This window comes from Pantherophis guttatus, chromosome 7, assembly GCF_059756535.1.
Source record: "Pantherophis guttatus breed Tessera chromosome 7, ASM5975653v1, whole genome shotgun sequence".
In the NCBI taxonomy this organism is placed as follows: domain Eukaryota; kingdom Metazoa; phylum Chordata; class Lepidosauria; order Squamata; family Colubridae; genus Pantherophis; species Pantherophis guttatus.
Window position 1 is genome coordinate 83,733,128 of NC_142069.1, and position 18,594 is coordinate 83,751,721.

General features: G+C 45.6%; 2 protein-coding genes across 2 annotated transcripts in view; both read left to right on the forward strand.

Moving 5' to 3' along the window:
* VWF (von Willebrand factor) overlaps positions 1–9,087 on the forward strand; it is a 195,543-nt gene extending 186,456 nt beyond the window's left edge. Inside the window, exons 51-52 of the mRNA XM_060684131.2 lie at positions 6,903–7,000; positions 8,452–9,087. Of these exons, the coding sequence (XP_060540114.2) occupies positions 6,903–7,000; positions 8,452–8,640 (287 nt within the window). The 3' untranslated portion in view covers positions 8,641–9,087. The remainder of the gene's footprint in view (positions 1–6,902; positions 7,001–8,451) is intronic.
* Positions 9,088–12,096: 3,009 nt separating this feature from the next.
* ANO2 (anoctamin 2) overlaps positions 12,097–18,594 on the forward strand; it is a 193,938-nt gene continuing 187,440 nt past the window's right edge. Inside the window, exon 1 of the mRNA XM_060684111.2 lies at positions 12,097–12,603. Within this exon, the coding sequence (XP_060540094.2) occupies positions 12,585–12,603 (19 nt within the window). The 5' untranslated portion in view covers positions 12,097–12,584. The remainder of the gene's footprint in view (positions 12,604–18,594) is intronic.

Genomic DNA, 18,594 nt, shown 5'->3' on the forward strand with positions numbered 1-18,594 from the left:
TTTACCTTGAGTTTGTATCTATTGTGTGCTCGTGTATTATTGAGGTTGAAGCTGAAATAGTCACTGACAGGTAGTACGTTGTAGCGGATAATTTTGTGTACTACGCTTAGGTCGGAGCGTAGGTGGCGTAGTTCTAAGTTGTCCAAGCCTAAAATTTCAAGTCTGGTGACATAAGGTATTTTATTGCGAGCAGAGGAGTGGAGGACTCTTCTCGTGAAATATCTCTGGACTCGCTCAATTGTGTTAATGTCCGATATGCAGTGTGGATTCCGGGCAAATGAGCTGTATTCGAGAATTGGTCTAGCAAAGGTTTTGAATGCCCTAGTTTGCAGTACAATGTTTCTAGAGAAGGAACCTTTTATATGTGGTTACATCTTCTGAAATCAAATGTACCTAATTAGAAATTAATAAATCAAGCTACCAAAGCATCTGTGTATCCAGAGTCGACACCCACACTGCATGTTTCTTGCTGCTTCTCTGGCTGAGGCATTTCCTTTTTCCTGCGGGGTCCTTGGTGCTCTTTGAGCTTGTTGGTTTTCTTGTAGACATTTCATTACCAAACTAGGTAACATCATCAGTGCTGCTGATGTTACCTATTTTGGTAATGATAATAGTACCTAGTTTGGTAATGAAATGTCTCCCAAGAAAACCAACAAGCTCGTAGGACCTCATAGTTCAACCCTGAGCTACAGATATTCTCTTCTGTTGTTACTTTTTCCTCTCTGCTTCTAGTTGGGCTGGGCAATTCAACTCAGCAGTCTCTCTGCAGAGACTAACCTGGTCATGTTGGGCATTTACATCATCGATATGGACGCCTTTCGTCAGCAGGAGCCTTGGCAAGGTTTCTGTTCTCAGTCGATGGTTTGGTCCAGGTAGACTTGGTAGTTGCAAGACAAGGGAGTCAAAAAGTTTCTCCCTCACAGCAGGCTAACAAGTCCATCCAGCCGGGAGATGAATAGTTGTCTGTCACATCTATTCATTTCCACCCCCTGCCTTTTATCCCCAGAGCTAGGGTGGGGCTTCCATCCCAAGGACCAGCCCACGGATTTCTTTTTTTTTATTGAAAAAGTTTTACAAATACAAATTTTCCCTTCCCCTCCCAAACCCTCCCTAGCCCTCCCCTCCTCCCATGACTTCCCCAGGGTGAAATCCAAATCCAATTCATTTTATATCATATCATACTTTACCGCCCTTCTATTCTCCCCCCTGTGTACTATACATTTCTACATAACATTAAACTATTCTACCCCCTATATACTATACATTTCTACACAACATTCAACTAAAAGCTATCTGGTACTTCCTAGTTTGGTATTTATTCTGCACATAATCTATCCATTTCTTCCACTCCCATGCATATGTCTCTTGAGTCCAGTCTTTTAAGTATGCTGATATCTTCGCCATTTCTGCAAAACTGGCCACCTCAAAAGTCCATTCTTCAATAGTAGGCAAAACATCCCTTTTCCAATATTGACCAATCAGTAACCTAGCTGCTGTCACCATATACAATATCAATTTTGTTTCACCCATTGAAAAACCCTTAACTATGCCCAATAAAAACAGTCGAGGAGAAAATTGGAGTTTTTTCTTGAGAACATTTTGCATAACCCACCAGATTTTTATCCAGAATCAGCCCACGGATTTCCACTGCTCTCCTCTCCTCTGCCTTCTGCGCATCCGTGCATCAAGTACTGGACCCAGCTCTTCCTCTTCTTCTTCATCAGCCACCTACAGACCTGGGGGCTGTTGACTCTCCATCTGAGGGTTGATGGATGGCCTGTGCTCCATCTCTGTCTCTCTCTCTCTCTCCCGGCTCCAGGGGTGGGTTCTACTTACCTTTAACACCAGTTCCCAACGGGATCGCCCACGCGCGCCTTGCTTCTGCGCATGCGCAGATCGCTGATGACGATATCCGGGGCGGTGGGCGGGGCCTCCCACCAGTTTTACTACTGGTTCTTGTGAACTGGTCCGAACCGAGGACAACCCACCACTGGCCAGCTCCATTCCCTCTTCCCCCTTGGAACTCTCAGGTTGCCTTGATGCTGACCCTGACTCCCACGCCTCCTCCTCCTCTTCCGATTCAGCTGCCAGAGGGCCCAGCAGCCGAAGGGCCACAACACTTGGTACTTGCAGGACCACCTCCTACCGGCCCCCCACCGCCCAGTGCGGTCACATAGGACTGCCCTCCTCCGGGTGCCATCGGCCAGACAATGTCGGCTGGTGGCCCCCAGGATGAGGGTGTTCTCAGTGGCCGCACCAACCCTCTGGAATGAATTACCCACCGGGCTTCGGACAGCCCCCGACCTCTGCGCTTTCCGCACTGAACTGAAGACATGGCTTTTTCAGCAAATTCCCTGATCTGTTATGAGATTTTAGTTATTGGGATTTTTACATTTGGATGTTTTTAGTTTTATTTATTGTTATATGTTTTTTATTCTGTGAGCCATCCCGAGTCCTACGGGAGAAGGGCGGCATAGAAATCTAAGAAATAAATAAATAAATAAATAAATAAATAAATAAATAAATAAATAAACAAACAAACAAACAAACAAACAAACAAAAGGCATCTCAACTGTCAGAAATCTGGGAAATGTCTTAAAAGAGATTTTCTTCCGTATACTCTTTTTTTTTTTTTTTTAATTTGATTTATATGCTGCCCTTCTCCGGAGACTCAGGGCGGCTTACAATGCATTAAGCAATAGCCTTCATCCTTTTGAATATATTTATACAAAGTCAGCTTATTGCCCCCACAACTGGGTCCTCAATTTACCTACCTTAGAAAGGATGGAAGGCTGAGTCAAGCCTGAGCCTGGCGAGATTCGAACCTGCAGTAATTGCAGGCAGCTGATCTTAATAACAGGGTGCTTTAGACCACTGTACTACCAAGGCTACATTCTTTCCTCCATCAGCCTCAGAGCTAGATTTTCAGTGAACCTAAATAAAAGTTTGGGTTGCCAAATTGTACGGCGGGTAATTACGGAATTTGTTTAGCAAGGACTGAAAACAGTCCCTTGTGACAAGGTCAAAATGTCAAGCAGCTCTTTGCCCTCCGTTCTGCCTCTCTCTTGTCCCTCCTTTTGTTCGGTTCATCTGTCAATAAATAAAATATGGTCTGCCCAGGAGGCATCCCGACCTTGGCCCAGTAATTGCTGTAACCAAACCCAAGTCAACTCCAAGATAATTCTTGTGGTTGCTTGCCCAGATATTATCGCATTCCAGCTCGTCTCAAACATTTGAGTTAACCGATCACCGTTGAGTGATGCTCTCCGGTTAATTTAATTAACAAGGCTTTTTTTAAAACTTGGCTGCCAGAATTAAAGTATGAAGGTTCTTAAGGAAAGATGCTCAGGAAAACCTCTCTACCCAAAGCAGATGTGAAATGTAATATTCAAAGATCCAAGAAAAAAGTTTATGGACGCGAGAAAAATGCGACAGAAGAGAAAACAGCAAAACAAACGATTAAGAAGAACTACGCAGATCCTACGTTTGAAGGAGGCATGTTTGCCGGGAAGCAGTAGAGATTTCAAAGAATTTTCATTGTTTACACAAAATCTGCTCTGCTCACATATTTGTAAATGAGGTTTCATGTGATCCGGGAAAAAAACAATTAAGAGAAATGTCTACAGCTGCACAAATTGCTAAATCCATCGTTTCCCTTTTGCTATCTCGTTTTCTGAGTGCCGTCAAGGACCTTTCATCCATTGTACTTGTAGCCCCATTTTGTAGTCGCTGGGGGTTTGTTGTCTGGGCTCATTTTTACCTCCACGGAGCTTCATTTATTTCTTCTGGACTTGAATCATCTGGGCCACCACAAGCAATAAGATAAAATAAGACGAACAAATGAAACCTCCACTACCAGCAACTGGGCCAGCAGATCTGGATGTAAGAATCCAAAGAGCCACTTGATGGCAACAAAGAGTCACAGTTTCTAATTCTTTGCACCAGGATCTTATTCCCTTCTACTCCTCTGCTACCTCACAAATTTTCTCAGAGATAATGTAGGAGGATAGCAATAGCAATAGTACTTAGACTTATATAGAGCTTCATGGTGCTTTACAGTCCTCTCTAAACTGTTTACAGAGTCAACCTATTGCCCCCAACAATCTGGATCCTCATTTTACCGACCTCAGAAGGACCAAAGGCTGAGTCAACCTTGAGCCGGTCAGGATGGAACTGTTGGCTGTGGGCAGAATTAGCTTTCAATGTTACATTCTAAGCACTGCGCTTGCATGGCTTAGAAAGCAATAGACTGTTTCACAGTGCTTTACAGCTCTCTCTAAGCAGTTTACAGAGTCAGCATCTTTCCCCCAGCAATCTGGGTCCTCATTTTACCGACCTCAGAAGGATGGAAAGCTGAGTCAACCTTGAGCCCGTCAGGATCGAACTCCAGGCTGTGGGCAGAGTCAGCCTGCAATATTCACTGTGCCACCAGGAAGAAGAATGAGAAAGGGAATAAGAGGGAGGGAGGGAGGGCGGGAAGGAAGAAGGAAGGAAGGAAGGAAGGAAGGAAGGAAGGAAGGAAGGAAGGAAGGAAGGAAGGAAGGAAGGAAGGAAGAGCAATAGCACATAGATTTATATACCACTTCATGGTGCTTCACAGCCCTCTGTAAGCGGTTTACAGAGTCAGCCTATTGCCATCAACAACCCGGGTCCTCATTTTACCAACCTCGGAAGGACCGAAGGGTGAGTCAACCTTGAGCCCGTCAGGATCGAACTGCCGAGCTGCTGGCAATCGGCAAACAGGAGAATGAGCCTGCAATACAGCATTCTAACCAATGTGCTACTATGGATCCTGCCATATCTATTTACCCAGTTTTTTCAAGTCTATTCTTGCACTTTCCTTCATCCTCTGAAGGAGAAAATTCTGAACAGAAAAAGCCAGGAGGTTTTGGAGCATTTTCTTGGCAGCGTTTCCCCGAAGTTGTTGGAATAAATGGTCCCACCTCACCAATATTTCCTGAAAGACTTGCAGTTTGCTTTTAGAAAGCATCACCCGCAATATCTCCTTAGTCAAATTAGACACCACCAACAATATTATTATTATTTGTTCCATTTGGTTTCTTTTACAACCCTTTTAAGTGCATACGTTTGGGTTTCTGAGCAGGACATTTTAAACATCTCGTGCAACTCTTCACTTTTGCTTGTCTCTGTTCTTGTCGAACAAATTGTTTCATTTAATTCCTGTACTGCAGTCTTGGGAGTTTTCCCACCTGGTGTCCATTATGTCTCCACTTATCAGTCATTCGGTGGTGGTTTCCATATTCTGAGCTTTAGTGTACCCAAGAGAGCTTTGAACTTTATCACCAGTATTGGATTTTAATTTTTTTGTTGAAAAGTCTTATGTCAACAACGCTTCCACTTTCTGCAGTTCGAAACTTTTTTAAAACCTTTTAAAAAAAAAAAAATCTGAAGTCCTTCCAGTCTTCCACGTGATTTGATTCAGCACTCTCTTAGTCAAGCCTGCATTGCTGGTCTTTGTTTGAAGCAACCCGTGTTCTGCTAGCAAGCCATCCCCTTGGAGGTTTCTAATCCAACCACCTGCTCAAACAGGAGACCCTATACCCATGATGGTGAACCTATAGCCATATCAGTGGGCATGCCAGCTTAGCTCTTGCACGCATGCATGCACTGGCCAGCTGATTTTCGGGCCTTCTGGGCCCACCAGAAGTAGGGAAACAGGCTGTTTCCTGCCTCTGGAGGGCCTGGGGGGTGGGGAAGGCCCGTTTTTCTTTCTCACCTGGCTCCAAATCCTCTCTATGCATCTGGGGAGGGTGAAAACAGCCTTCCCCATCCCCTTGGAGACCCTCCGGAGGCCTGAAACGGCCCATTTCCTGGTTGGACAGGAAGTGACATTTTTTGCTGTCCCCAGCCTCCAGAGAATCCTAGAGCTTACATATGGAAAGGAAACACTGAGCTTTTGTGTGGAGGTGAGATTTTCTATCTGGATGACCTTCAAGCAGACGACAACTGAAAGGAATATGGCGAATTGCGGCGTACATCTCTTCCTGATAACAAAAGCTATTTATCAGCTCTAAATTACCTCAGAGCAGAGGTGGTATTCAGCCAGTTCAGACCGGTTCCAGCGAACCGGTAGCGGCAACCTGCGGGTGAGCCCGCCCGCCCAACCACCCAGGCGCAATCCTATCTTATATTGCTGTGTTTTTGACACTGCATGGATGTGTGGATGGCATTCGCGATCGAGCGAATTGCCATGTTGTTTGACGTCGCACGCATGGTGGATGGGACACGCTCACATTTTCAGTGTTGGGCAAACCGGTTGCTACAGTATGTGAAGTCCACCTCTGCCTCAGACTAATATCAGGTATCATGGCTGAAAGAAGAACACAACATCCTTTCCTCTGTGTATAAGCAATTTTTAAAAGTTTAAAGGTGATGCATTAGTCGGGGGGTCCCAAATCCCCAGATTGTGGCCCACTATTAGGCCATGGTCTATTCTCAACCGGGCCCTTGCTTGTGTGGCCCTGTTCCCCTCTCCCCAACCCCCAGCCAGGCCACCTAGCTGTAAAATTTGGGGACCCCTACATTAGCAAGTTTGGGGACCCCTACATTAACTTGTCATCGTCATAATTCTTGAAGGAGTCGTGGTATTATTAAAATACTGTAAGCTAATTACTGCTGACTGATCATCCATGCACTGTTAAAAGGAATAGTTTATTGCTCTCCAGAAGTTCAAATCTCTACGTCTTTGTATAAGCAGTAGAAGCAGTGATGGGATTCAGCCGGTTCGCACCGCTTCGGGAGAACCGGTTGTTAACTTTTTGAACAGTTTGGTGAACTGGTTGTTGGAAGAAATTATTAGAGCAGAGAACCGGTTGTTCAATTATTTGAATCCCGTCACCGAGTAGAAGCGTACACAACTAAAATTTCCTCTTGCATTTTAGGTGTCGAGCCAGAATGCAGGCTAACCACAGGCAGGCTAGAATTTGTGAAAGTAGACAACTGTGTGAATGAAAACCAGCTGAATCTGCATTACTGCGAGGTAAGGTCTGCTGATCTGGAGCCTATGAAAGCAAAAGAGTTTCTTAGTAAATTGTTTACTAAATTTCTTAGTAAATTATGGTTCAGACGAGTACCAAAACTATAGATAATCCTCAATGTACGGCCACAATTGAGCCCGAAATTTCTGTCGCTGAGCAAGACAACCGAGTTTTGTCACATTTTATGACCTTTCTTGCCGCATGTGTTAAATGAATCGCTACGGTTGTTAAATTAGTCACCCGGTTGTTAAATGAATTGGGCTTCCTCATTGACAGGAAATGTGAAAGGGGATCACCTGACCCTGGGACACTGCAACTGTCATAAATACAGGCTCGTTCCCAAGCTTCTGGATTTTGATCATGTGACCACAGGGATGCGTCAACAGTTGTAAATGGGAAAAACGATCATAGGTCACTTATTACATTGCTGTTGTTAACTACTACTATGTCTTCATCTTCTTCCTCCTCCTCTCCTCCTCCTCCTTCTCCTCCTTCTCCTTTCTCCTCCTCCTTCTCCTCCTTCTCCTTTCTCCTCCTCCTTCTCCTCCTCCTTCTCCCTCTCCCTCTCCCTCCTCCTCTTCTCCTTCTCCTTCTTCTTCTCCCTCTACCTCTTCCTCCTCCTCTCCTCCTCCTCCTCTCCTCCTCCTGCTCTCCTCCTTCTCCTCCTCTTTTCCTCCTCCTCCTTCTCCTCCTCCTTCTCCCTCTCCCTCTCCCTCCTCCTCTTCTCCTTCTCCTTCTTCTTCTCCCTCTCCCTCTTCATCCTCCTCTTCTCCTTCTCCTTCTCCTCTTCTTCTTCTTCTTCTTCTCCCTCTCCCTCTCCGTCCTCCTCTCCTCCTCCTCCTCCTCTCCTCCTCCTCTTCTCCTTCTCCTCCTCCTTTCCTCCTCCTCCTCCTCCCTCTCCCTCCTCCTCTTCTCCGTCTCCTTCTTCTTTTTCTTCTCCCTCCCCCCTCCTCCTCCACTCCTCCCTCTCCTTTCTCCTCCTCCTCCTCTTTCTCCCTCTCCCTCTCCCTCCTCCTCTTCTCCTTCTCCTTCTCCTCCTCCTCCTCCCTCTCCCTCCTCCTCTTCTCCTTCTCCTTCTCCTTCTCCTTTTTCTTCTCCCTCCCACTCCTCTCCTCCCCTCCTTTCTCCTCCTCCTCCTCCTCCTCCTCCTCCTCCTCTTCCTCTTCCTCTTCCTCTTCCTCTTCCTCTTCCTCTTCCTCTTCCTCTTCCTCTTCTTCTTCTTCTTCTTCTTCTTCTTCTTCTTCTTCTTCTTCTTCTTCTTCTTCTTCTTCTTCTTCCCTTTCCCCTTCCCCTTCCCCTTCCTCTTCCTCTTCCTCTTCTCAGCTCTGCCATCTTGTTCCTTCCACCAGCTAGGCTCAGTCTGTCTCCATCTCCATTTTTACCTCCTCCCAGCAGTTTTCACAGCGAAATCAGGATTTTAAATTCCAACCCTTTGGCCTTTTGTTTCTTTCAGGGCAAGTGTGCAAGCAAAGCCATTTACAACATAACCCTGAACCGCGTTGAAGGCATCTGCACTTGCTGCTCGGCTACCGCAACCGATGCCATGCACGTCCCCTTGCGTTGCGCCAATGGCTCTCTAGTCCATCACCAAGTGTTTAATGCCAGAGAGTGTGAATGCCTCTCACAGAAATGCCAACCGTAATCCCCTAATGGAGAGGGGATGCATGTCAAGCTTTTTTCTCCAGATGCCAGAACATGTACAATCTGACTGTATTTTTTCTTTTTTTGGGGGGGTAGGGGGGTTGGTATTGAGAGGATTTTGATACTGGTTTAATCCAAGCCACGTAAGCAGCCAAGAAAGAAACTGCATACTTGGGATGTTTCACTTTGGACTGTTTCAGGGGTGCCGTATTTTGAAAAAGCCGAAAGAATTCAAATCATTTGAATTGAGTAGTGCTGAGGATGGATATTCCCATCAAAGGACTTCTATCCACACGATGAACTGAGACAAGGTTTTCACCATATAGTTTTTTTTTTTTCTTAATTTCAGTAGTTACTTTTATGATGAATGAATAAGTCTGGCTCACCTTTCGAATCAGAGTTATTCAGCTTCTGTTACAAGCTTCAATAAAACATTGGATTAAAACCAGAGTCTTTCAAAAGCTTTTTCTTTCTTCCCCTCCCAAAAAAAGGATTACAGTGTAAGCCCACTGGATTTTCCTATCCGAATTCTGACTATGGAGCTGGAAATCAGGGATGAATAATGGGGTGGTTTGCAGCAGGAGATGAGTCAAATGTCTGATTCATTCCCCAACACAAAGGAGGAGGAGGAGGAGGAGGAGGAGAAGAAGAGGAAGAGGAAGAGGAAGAGAAGGAAGAAGAGGAGGAGAAAGAGGAGGAAGAAGAAGAAGAGGAAGAAAGGAGGAGGAGGAAGAGGAAGAGGAAGAAAAGAGGAAGAGGGGGAAGAAGAGGAGAAGGAGGGAGAGGGAGAGGAGGAAGGGGAAGAAAAGAGAAAGGAGGAAGAAGAGAAGGAGGGAGATGGAGAGGTGGAGGAGGAGGAGAGGGAGGAGAGGAGATGGAAGAGGAAGAGGAAGAGGAGGAAGAAGAAGAGGAGCAAGGAGAAGGAGGAAGAGAAGAGAAGGAAGTGGAAGAAGAGGAAGAGGAAGAGGAGGAAGAGGAAGAGGAAGAAAAGAGGAAGAGGAGGAGAAGGAGGGAGAGGGAGAGGAGGAAGGGGAAGAAAAGAGAAAGGAGGAAGAAGAGAAGGAGGGAGATGGAGAGGTGGAGGAGAGGGAGGAGAGGAGATGGAAGAGGAAGAGGAAGAGGAGGAAGAAGAAGAGGAGCAAGGAGAAGGAGGAAGAGAAGAGAAGGAAGTGGAAGAAGAAGAAGAGAAGAGGAGGAAGAGGAGAAGGAGGAAGAGGAGTAGGAGAAGGAATCATAAAGTCACCAAGGTTGACCTATAGGACAGAATCTGCTTGTCCTGTTCGTCCTGATAGCAACCTGCAGCTTCGTGTCCCTCCTAGGTTCAGATACGGCCCCAATTGAATGCTCTTCAGTGGGTAGCTAAGGCGGGTTTTTTTCATTGTGCATTTGACCTCTAAAATCTTATTTCGTTGGGCTGCTGGCCTTTTCCAAACTTAATTTAATTTGGGTTTTATGACTGTCAAAGCCAGTTTAATTTCTAATTGTTTTTAATTGATGCTAGTTGTTTGTCCTAATGACTTGTTTGTGAATAATGAATGGCCATGATTTATTTGGCGCAAGGAGCCTGGAATGGTTGGAAGCTTGGATATCTGGCATCCATTTTTACTACATGAGCACATTTGTGGGTGGAAAATGTCTAGGTTTACTCTCAGTGGGAGTTTCAATCCAAGTGGAAAAGGAGGGAAGCCAGGCTCTGCAGATGGGATTCATATGTAGGCAAATTTTCGGTCTAATCTTTTGGGCAGCAGTTGTCCACAACTATGGCCACAACTAATCCATTTCAGTGACAGTTTCCATCCAGCTGTGTCTGGACTGATTCCCTCTGATGTAGACCAAAGACCTGGGCTGCAGAACTACCCACAGCCACCAGAAGGCAGCAAAGAGATCCCCAAACCCTGAATCCTCTGCTGCCATCTAGTGTTAACTGTTGGCTGCTTGCTAAATCACTAAAAGGAACAAAACATAAATTTTACAGATTACGTACTCCTTATTAGCTAAAGGAAAAATATTAAATACATAACGTGTTTCCTTTTCTTGAGTGATAGCCCTTCTTGTTTAGTTTATTTTAATTTCCGTAATTTAATCTCCTTTTGTATTTATAATCTTCAAATGGTTGTCTCGTTTTATCTTTGCTGGAAGGCGTTCAGAGTTGTCTTGACCGGGGGGTGGGGTGGGAGGAAATAATTCCGATAAATAAAAAATAAGATCAATAAAATCAATAAAATATAAAGTAGAATAAAATAAAAATAGTCAAATAGAGTAAAATAAAGTAAAATAAAGTAAATTAAATAAAATTAAAATAAATCAATAAAATTAAAAAATAAAATAAAATCAGGTAATAAAATTTATTTATGTATTTATTTTATTTTATTTCTATACCGCCCTTCTCCTGCGGGACTCAGGGCGGTGTACAGCCAAGATAAAACATAGCATATAAAATTTAAAAAACATTTTAAAAAACAATTAAATAATTTTGGCCCAAGTTTAAAACAACCCAATTAAAACCGAATTCAATTAAAAACTGAGAGGATGGGATCAAGCCAGCCCAGCTAGATGGAATAAGTGTGTTTTCAGGGCCCGACGAAAAGTCCGGAGGTCTGATATCGTGCGTATCTCAGGGGGTAGGTCATTCCAGAGGGCGGGTGCTGCCACAGAGAAGGCTCTCCCCCTGGGGGTCGCCAGCCGGCACTGTCTGGCCGACGGCACCCTGAGGAGGCCCTCTCTGTGCGAGCGAACCGGTCGGTGGGAGGCTATTGGCGGCAGAAAATAATAACAAAATAAAATTAAAATAAAATAATAAAATTGCTGTGCAAAGTCTTCTTGGCCACAATTACCTCCTCCATTTGAGCAGGAGTTATTTGTCCAAAAATATTCTCAGATTGCATACAACCCTTGAATGAGAAGATGAAACCCTTCCATTCCTGCCCCCCCCCCCCCACACACACACTTAATCCCTAGATCTAGCAGCTCCTAAAATCAACAGCCATACAATCTTGGTAGGATTAAGCCAGGATCAGTTTCTCTCCATCTCCAAATCCATGGAGGCCGCCCGTCTCTTACAAAAAACAACAACAACAACACAAATCATGTGTAACATCATGAAAATAAAGGGGTGTACACAGTTTGCAATGAAACATTTTCTGGATTGCCGAAAGGGAACTGAACAAATGACGGTGAGAGTCTGCGAAGGCAAAGAGTAATAGAGTTTCTCCGGAGTGTTGTTGTAGATCTTTCCCGCGTGCCCGGTGAACTTGGCATTGCTTTCGGGTTCAAGGCTCGACAAGAGCTGATAGCTGCGCTTTGATTAGAGACTGTTGATTATACAAGATAATCCCGTGAATATTTCATGCTGAAGTGAGAGCATTGCAAAGCAGGATGGTAACTCGAGAAAACCCTAAGCCGTTGTCTTATAAAAAAAAAGCCATCTCTCTCTTTTTTCTCTCTCTCTCTCTCTCCTGCTAAATAGCAGTGTCCAGCGTTGGGACTAAACGGTGGCTGTCATTGCCCAGATAAGACGATGGGATTTGTCATCTAATCCTCGCTGGCAGAAGCGGCTGCTCGCTTTGGAGACGTGGGGGCAGGCAAGTGGGGGGAGAGAACAGAGTTCTGGTGTCCTGGATTTTTTCTTTTCACCATCTCCATCTCCTCCTCCTCCTCCAGCAAGTGGTCTCCAAACAGCAGCTGGTACCCTGGCTGAATACGCCTCAGGTCACCACACGGCTATTCGGATGCTGCGTCGGGTGGCCATAATTGAAAACAGGAGATCTGGCCACGAGGAGTTTTGGAGGTCCCCTTCCTTCGCCAGGTGGAAACCATGGCACCTGCTGGGACTGTTGCCCGCTCATGACCAGGGAGTGGGGGACCCAGAGACCAAATTCATGTAGGCAGCCCAGCTGTGTCCTCTCAACCTGGGAACAATTTGTCACTTCAGTTCCTCGCTGAGCTATGGAAGCTGAAGGCTACGGTAAGATTATCCTCGGCTTTGCAGCTGATTGCTAGTCGGTGGTAGTGGGGGTTTTCGGCATCTTTGCCTACCACGCTGGGTTTTCGCTCTCTTAGCTCTGTCAAAGGTCTCCCTCTTTTGCTTCTGAAGTTTCTTAGACGTTGATGGGCACCTTAATTGGTTTGGGAATGCAAGCTAATCCACCCAATTGGGTGGCTTAGTGGGTGGTGCCAATTAACCTTTCCCGATTGATTTCCTCAGATTGTTAACTCCAGCAGCAACGTGCTTATAGATTGCCCTTCTTTGCAGAGTCGGGATACTAAATGGCATTCCCCACCCTGCCTCTATCTACTTCTACAGAGTTGATAGGACAGACCAGCGAGATGCCGAAACAACAGAAGTTGCAAAGCAAAAAAATAAAAATAAAAATAAAAAGTGCAAAGACAGATCGGTCGATCAAACTTTCTTTTTTTATTATCGCTAAAAAAAACCCAAACACCTGTCAGTGGGCAGACGGTACAGAATAAGGCCTTCAGGCTTAATCCCAGCTGGAGTTGGCGATCCTGGAAGCAGTTTTAAAATGAAGAAAAGCTCCCCCACCCCTCCTGTTTCCATAGTGCTTGGTCTCTTTTGTATTTAACGCTGGTGGTGTTAGTTTAGAAAGCGGAGGTGTTGATCTGGCACGCAAGAATGAGAATCTATGAAGTTGCTGCGACTCTCGATGATCGAAGAGGCCTTTTCCAGCCCTGCTCGCAATTAATCTAGGTTTAAATTATGCGCTGACGTTATTATGGAAGTGTGTGTATTTGGGCCATCTTCCCGTAGCTGAAAGGGCATTATCATAATTGTTAAAAGAAAAAGAAAATAGAAGAAACAGCCATCTGGAAAAGAAAAGGGGGGGAAAAGCGAACAATTAAGCAGAACAGCAAATAAGAAAACTTAGAATCAAGCCAACAAGAACCAAAAACAGATGGGAACAATGCACTGCCTTCCCTGATACCATCAATTGGAATATTTATTTATTTATTTATTTATTTATTTATTTATTTATTTATTTATTTATTTATAGTTCGATTTATATGCCGCCCTTCTCCGGAGACTCAGGGCGGCTTACAATACTTTTAAGCAATAGCCTTCATACTTTTGTATATACCTGCTTAGTAGGGCTTTTGCCCCCCCCCAGTGGTGTTCTATTTTATACAAAGTCAGCTTATTGCCCCCACAAACCGGGTCCTCATTTTACCTACCTCAGAAGGATGGAAGGCTGAGTCAACCTTGAGCCTGGTGAGAATTGAACTCGCAGTAATTGCAGGCAGCTGGCAGCTACTTTAACAGCAGTTTAGTCCGCTGCGCCACCAAGGCTCCAAGGAATAGAGCTGGAAGGGAGCTTGGAGGTCTTCTAGTCCAACCCCCTGCTGAAGCCGGAGACCCTATACCATTTCAGACACCCACCTGTCTGTAGACCCTAAATATACTGGGTTAGAACAAGTAAAGTCTAATGAATCTGTTTGTCAACCTGCCTCCATTCTTATTTCTGGCTGCTTACAGGATAGGGCAGAGGATTGGTCTCAGGAGCCAGGATGAGTAAGTATTGCTGAATCAAATGGGAGCAAACTCTTTGTCCAATTTCCAAATATTGTGTACAGGGGTGAAATCTACTTACCTTTCCAACCAGTTTGGAAGTGCATGCACCGCACATGTGCTTGCGCAGAGGGTAAAAAACAGGTTACTTCCTGGTTAAAACCAAGAAGTAATGATGACCGGGCAGGTGGGCGGAGCCTCGCACCGCCATCGCTACCGGTTCGGCTGAACCGGGCCGAACCGGGAGCATTTCACCCCTGATTGTGTAGTAATGCTACATTCTGAGGATTGTTGTGATGGAATGTGCACCTACAGGATCAATGGAAAAAGCTTTTGACAACACAGAGCCTTCCGAGAAAGAAGTCCAGATGAAGAGACTGCACGATCCCAAGCTGGATGGGGAAGGGCAAGAGGAAGAGTTTCAGAGTAGCCTTAAAATTCTTCAGGATGGGTTTCTAACTATAAGTTAGAAGCTTATAGTTTAGTCCAGCAAGATTCTGTCTATTAGGTATAAGCAAATAAAGGATTGGACTTGATTGGATCTCGCTGTCTCATCTCTGGGCTTCAACCCGATAGTTGTTATTTCCCCTTCCTTTACTTCAAAAATGGCCCTGGAACAGTTACTGAGGTCTGGGTGCAACATTGAGTGTGCAAGGCTGCTACGGTAACACTTCCTGCAATGGTGAGGGGCGTGTGGTCTCAACTGATCTGTGTCCCAGATTGGGATGCATCAGAAGGGATCCTTAGTGCAATATTAATCATGCAAGTGAAGAGGAAATCAGGTAAAAATAAAACCGATGATTGCACATAAGTGGAACACCTACGGGAATTAAACCAGTCTATCGCAACTTTAATTTTGCAAGTTTAATATTGCAAGGGACACGGTGGCTCAGTGGCTAAGATGCTGAGCTTGTCAATCGAAAGGTCGGCAGTTCAACGGTTTGAATCCCTAGTGCTGCGTAACGGGGTGAGCTCCCGTTATTTGTCCCAGCTTCTCCAACCTAGCAGTTCGAAAGTACATAAAAAATGCAAATAGAAAAAACAGGGACCACCTTTGGTGGGAAAGTAACAGCGTTCCGTGCGCCTTTGGCATTTAGTCATGCCGGCCACATGACCACGGAGACGTCTTCGGACAGCGCTGGCTCTTCGGCTTTGAAACGGAGATGAGCACCGCCCCCTAGATTTGGGAACGACTAGCACATACGTGCGAGGGGAACCTTTACCTTTACCTTTACCTATTGCAAGTTTGCTCCACCGAGGATTTGTATTAATCTTTGTCACTCCCTCAGCATTCAGACTGGGTTGTCCCTGAAGGAAGGGTAAATAACGAGAGCCTTCTCCATCCCAATTCTTACATGTTAGAGAAAAAACATGCTGATCTGAGTTTCCTGGAGGCTTTCTGAAGTTAAAAAATAGAGAAATATAAAATATGCCTCCCCTGGGTCTGGTTTTCTCTGTGAAAAGTTTGCCTGGTTCAGCGATTGCCCTTCCGGGCGACTGAAGGAAGGACACTTCAGCACTGCTTGGAAAATGGCGTCTGGCAATTGAAAATAACTGTGGACACTGAGCTATGATACCATCAAGTGCCATCTCTCTCTCTTTTTTTTTTTCACAAGGCTAAAGTTTCCAATTAACCATATGAACCCAGCACAGATCTTCTTTACTCATTAAACTGATGATCTTGTAGGAGAAGAAGAAGGGGGGGGTCAGTTTGTTCCTATGTTACAGAGAAGCTCCGACACAGTATGTCATCGCTCGGTTTTTACATAGCTGTTCTGTGAACGTTTTCTGTTGATGTTGCCTTGATATCCTCATGCAAAGCACCGTGGAGGTTAAAGCCGCGGCGGAAGTTCAGGAGGAAAATGCTGGATTGTGTGGTTGTTGTTGTTCAGTCACTGCACAACAGGGCCCCAATCCTCTAGTTCCGTGATGGTGAACCTATGACACACGTGCCACAGGTGGCATGCGGAGCCATATCGGTGGGCGCATGAGCATTGCCCTAATTCAGTTCTGGCCTCTGGAGGGCCTCCGGGGGGTGGGGAAGACCATTTTCGCCCTCCCCAGGCTCCTAGAAAGGCTCTGCAGTCTGGGGAGAGCAAAAAAATGGGTCTTCTGGTCCCACTGGAAGTTGACAAACGGGATATTTCTGGCCTCTGAAGGGCCTCCGAGGGGGTGGGGAAGGCTGTTTTTACCCTCCCCAGGCTCCAAGAAAGTCTCTGGAGCCTGGGGAGAGTGAAAAATGGGCCTATGGGGCCCACTATGCCATTGTGTGTCAAAAGTGGGGGGAGTGCAGGGGGTCATGCGCACATGTGTGGGGGGTGGGGCACATTGAATTATGGGTGTGGGCACGCATGCACACAACCGCCCTGCATTCCCCCCCCCCACTTTTGGCACGTGACGGCAAAAAGGTTAACCATCACTGCTCTAGTGTCTCCTAGAGTTTGTCCAAATTCTTTCCATTGCATCAATGAGCCTATCTAACCATCTCCTCTACCATCGCCTTCTCATTCTGCCTTCCATCTTTCCCAACATCTGGGTCTGGCCAGAGGCAGAGACTCAGCCAGGGCCTTCAGAACCTCCAGAGGCTCCTTCAAGTGGAGAGAGCGAAGTGGAGGAGCCTCTTCTCGATGCTCAAGCACGCAGGGCTGCCAAAAGGCAGGAGTGGCTACTCAGGAGGAGGAGGTCTACTTGAGAGTAAGGCTTGAGGATAATTGGCCACTCCCTTAGCCTATTTAAGTCACACGCAGTTAGTAATTTCTCGCTGGAAACAATTTGTAATTATCATCAGAACATTTTTGGAAAAGTCTTATCGTATTTTGTTTTCTGGGCTGGTTGCCAACCTTTGCCGGACTTTGGTTTATTCTTGCTACTTAATAAATTTGATAAGGACCGTTGGTGTGTGTCTATATCCTCGGGAATCTGGAGCTGGGGCAGAACACAGATGGAGTTTGGAGCAAGAGGGATCCTGGGTATTCTCTGGGCTTGGTTGTTTTCTTCAGGTGTTTCATTACCTAAACTAAACAAGCATCTGCAAGCTCAGACACCACCAAGGGCCCCTCATTTGAATTCTAAGCTACCAACATTCTCCTTTATTGGAGTTTGAAGGACTTTGAACTAAGGAGATAGATGAGGATGGGCCTTGAAATGACATTGTGTGACAGAACCTGCTTTTAAGTTGCTAGAGCAGGAACTAGGTTGATAGTGGAGGAATACCACAGTTTATCAAGAGGTGGTGTGAAGACATCCTAATTAGTTAACACAGGGGACCCCTTGAAGAAACCGAGAAAATCCTAAGTCTTAATTTTGAAAACTGAAAAAATTTCTAAGGGCTGCTGAGAACATTGAGAAGTGCGCCGGACATCTAGGGCTACAATCAAAAGTTTTTTGGCTGTCACAGAGAGGAGGGGGTCAAGCTATTTTCCAAAGCACCCGAAGGCCGGACAAGGAATAATGGATGGAAACCGAACAAGGAAGAGATTCAACCTGGAAATAATTTTCTGACAGTGAGAGCGATCAGCCCATGGGACAGAAGTTGCCTTCAGAAGTTGTGGGAGCTTCATCACTGGAAGCTTTCAAGAAGAGACTGGACTGCCATCTGTCAGAAATGGTGTAGGGCCGTGATGGCGAATCTATGGCACACGTGCCAGAGGTGGCACGGAGAGCCCTCTCTGAGGGCACATGTGCTGTCATCAGCTGCTCTTCACAGGCGCCAGAGTGCTGGAAAATGGCCCCAAACCAGGCCATTTTTCAGGCTGTTTGCAGGGCCATTTTTCAGGCCCGAAAGAGGCCTTAAAAACAGACTAAAAACGGCCCAAAAAAGGCCTGAAAAACAGCCTGAAAATGGCCCCAAAACACCCCAAAAACAGCCTGAAAATGGCCTGAAAACAGCCCGAAAAACAGCCCAAAAAAGGCCTGAAAAACAGCCTGAAAAAGGCCCAAAAAACGGCCTGAAAGTGGCCTGGAAAATGGCCTGGAAAACAGCCTGAAAATGGCCCCAAAACACCCCCAAAACAGCCTGAAAATGGCCCTGAAAATGTCCTGAAAACAGCCTGAAAAACAGCCCAAAAAAGGCCTGAAAAACAGCTTAAAAAAGGCCCAAAAAATGGCCTTAAAGCGGCCTGGAAAATGGCCTGAAAAACAGCCTGAAAATGGCCCAAAATAAACATCCCCAAAACAGCCTGAAAGTGGCCCTGAAAATGGCCTGAAAACAGCCTGAAAAAGGCCCTGAAAATGGCCTGAAAACAGCCTGAAAAACAGCCCAAAAAAGGCCTGAAAAACAGCCTGAAAAAGGCCCAAAAAACAGCCTGAAAGCGGCCTGGAAAATAGCCTGGAAAACAGCCTGAAAATGTCCTGGAAAACAGTCCTGCAAAACAGCCTGAAAGCGGCCTGGAAAATGGCCTGAAAATGGCCAAAGAAAACGGCCAAAAACCA